At 44.2% G+C, this 2467-nt stretch overlaps 1 protein-coding gene across 1 annotated transcript in view; it reads left to right on the top strand.

Annotated features, from left to right (window-relative positions):
• Positions 1-690, top strand: part of LOC107627201 (putative oxidoreductase TDA3) — a 2615-nt gene extending 1925 nt beyond the window's left edge. Inside the window, exon 2 of the mRNA XM_016330057.2 lies at positions 1-690. Coding sequence (XP_016185543.1) covers positions 1-370 — 370 coding nt within the window. The 3' untranslated portion in view covers positions 371-690.

Here is a 2467-nt window from a genome sequence, read left to right as displayed (position 1 = left end):
GTATGTTTGTGGGATGTCAGCCGAGGAAGAGGTAGCAGATGACCCTGAGGAGATTAGGGGTAAGGAGGAGTCAATTGAGATGCTGAAGAGGGTGGCGAAGACCGTGTCAAGCCATCTGGGTGAAGGAGGGGCCCGTGTGAAGGCAGAGCAAGCGTGCTTCTTGCCGTGCACCGATGATGGCATTCCGGTGATTGGGGAGGTTCCAGGAGTGAAGGGTTGCTTTGTGGCGACAGGGCACAGTTGCTGGGGTATTTTGAATGGACCTGCTACTGGTGCTGCCATGGCTGAGCTTGTAATTGATGGGAATTCCACCATCGTTGATCTTAAAAACTTTAGTCCTGCTAGATTTCTTGGCCGTGGGAAGGTGTAGTTTTCTAAAGATCATTTGTGTTGTGACAATTAAATTTGTGTTGTGACAATTAAAGGTCCTGTTTCTTCCTCAACTCATTTAACCCTTCTTCATATTCACATCACTGTTTTTGTGATTAATTCTGTAATTTGCGATAATGCAATGTATATTTCCATGTGCCTGATGTAAGGATATTTTTAAGAACACAGTTGTGTGAGGGGAAAAACTATGAACACCGAGAGGGAATTTGGAGGGAAATGAAACAACTCATGAACATGGATTCAGGTATGTTCTATGTTCTTGTTATATTCAGATTGTATACTAAAAATAATTGATTGCAAGATCCTCTTATATGTTATCACTTATCAAATGATAGTTTATCAATTGATACAAGTTTGTGTACCGATTCAAGAGAAGGAATTCTATGGAAAAGGAATAAGCTGTATAGAAAGGTTTTTAATCAAATATGTGCTGTGCTAATGTAAATATAAACTGTAAGGTATAATGAAATAGTGAAAAGTTGCTGTGATTTCAGGGATTAGAAAATCCGTTGAACCATGTGGCATCATTGTACTCGAGCTAAGCTTCACTTAGTGGAAGACAAATGAAGGGAAGTGAGTGTATAATGCGGTTAGTAGCATTTCAGTGATGGCAGAATGGCAGGGTAAACAAATCAGTTAGGCTTCAACGCCTAAAATGCCTTAGAGAGCATGATTGTTTTTTGGTCGGGGTTTGCAAGCAAACCACAAAACAAACAGAACTACTGCGAGGCCCAACGAAGCTGCTCCAAAGACTGGACCCAGCGCCTAGCTCCCATCTTGTAATCCGTACGATGCTACTCCTTACTAGGGATGGCAACATGCACCTTACCTGCGGGTATCCAATCTGATTCAACTCGGTCGGGTAGGGTTGCCAACCCGATTCGCAGCGAGTAGGGTTCTCGTGCGAGTCGAATGTTGTACCAAAGATCTCTTACTAAATGCAAAAGATTCTTAGCCATTGAGAAGAGATCATTAATTGATAATTTAATATGTTTTTTACACATAAAAGTCAGTTCTATTTTAAATTATCATCAAGTTATATAATAATGTTACATTTTTTTGGTAATCTGCGGATAAGATCGAGTACCTGCGCGTTAAGAGCAGGTAGGGTTAGGGTTGAGATATTTTCAACCTGCGGGATAGGGTAGAGTTGAGTTTATATAAAAATTTCAACTCGTGGGTAGGATTAGGGTTGAATCTAAACCTTACTCTACCCTACTCATTGCCACCCCTACTCCTTATGCTTTGATTTCCAGGTTCATCACGCCGCACACTAGATTTGATTCTCCATTGCTTCGTCTCCAGTATACATCCTGGCTTTTATTGCACAGAAACCTAGGCTCTCACGCCTTCAATGTTTCACACCTTTTGGGATTATAAATTCACTAAATTGTAAGATTGCATGAAGTTTAGCCACACCACAAACATCACCCAAGTATGAAATTCGAAAAATTAGGATTAGGTTTAGAAACACGTGTCATCCAACATCAACTCCTATGTCCTCTCGCTCCAATCACTCTTCTCTCGAAGTCACGATCTCCATCGCGAGTTCTTATCCCTTGCCCCTGTGTCCTCCCCTTCCACTGCGTCTGCCACTTGCATCTGCGTTGTTTCCTCCTCACAAACGGCATGCCGTCGATCACCTACGCTGCACCCTCTCTCCTCTGCCACAATAGTGCCCTTTCTCCTCTACCATAACATCGTCCTCCCTTGGTCCACCGTAGCAGCGCCATCTCCTCGCGAACAATGCGCCGCTTATCACCCCGCTGTGCCTTCTCTCCTCCGACGCAGTAGTGCCGCACAGCACCTTCCTTCTTCCTCCGACGCAACAGCACCGTCCCTACCTCCGCTAACGTAGCTCCCTTGTAAGCGCACGAATGCGTGTCCAAACGCCAAGGGTTGCCGCACGCCGTTGGTGTTGCTGCACGCCAAGACTCGCCACGGAACGGCCAATGAGGAAGAAGGACACCATGCCCTGCGACATCCAAACGCTGTGCTTTGGCCGCATCACTTTTCCTTCTTCTTCTTGATTTTGGATTATTCTTTCTACTAGTTTTGGATATTTCTTTTTTCGAAG

The sequence above is a fragment of the Arachis ipaensis genome, chromosome B01 (assembly GCF_000816755.2).
Source record: "Arachis ipaensis cultivar K30076 chromosome B01, Araip1.1, whole genome shotgun sequence".
Taxonomy (NCBI): domain Eukaryota; kingdom Viridiplantae; phylum Streptophyta; class Magnoliopsida; order Fabales; family Fabaceae; genus Arachis; species Arachis ipaensis.
The sequence above is the reverse complement of the archived record's forward strand: the minus strand, read 5'-3'. Positions and strand labels throughout refer to the sequence as shown.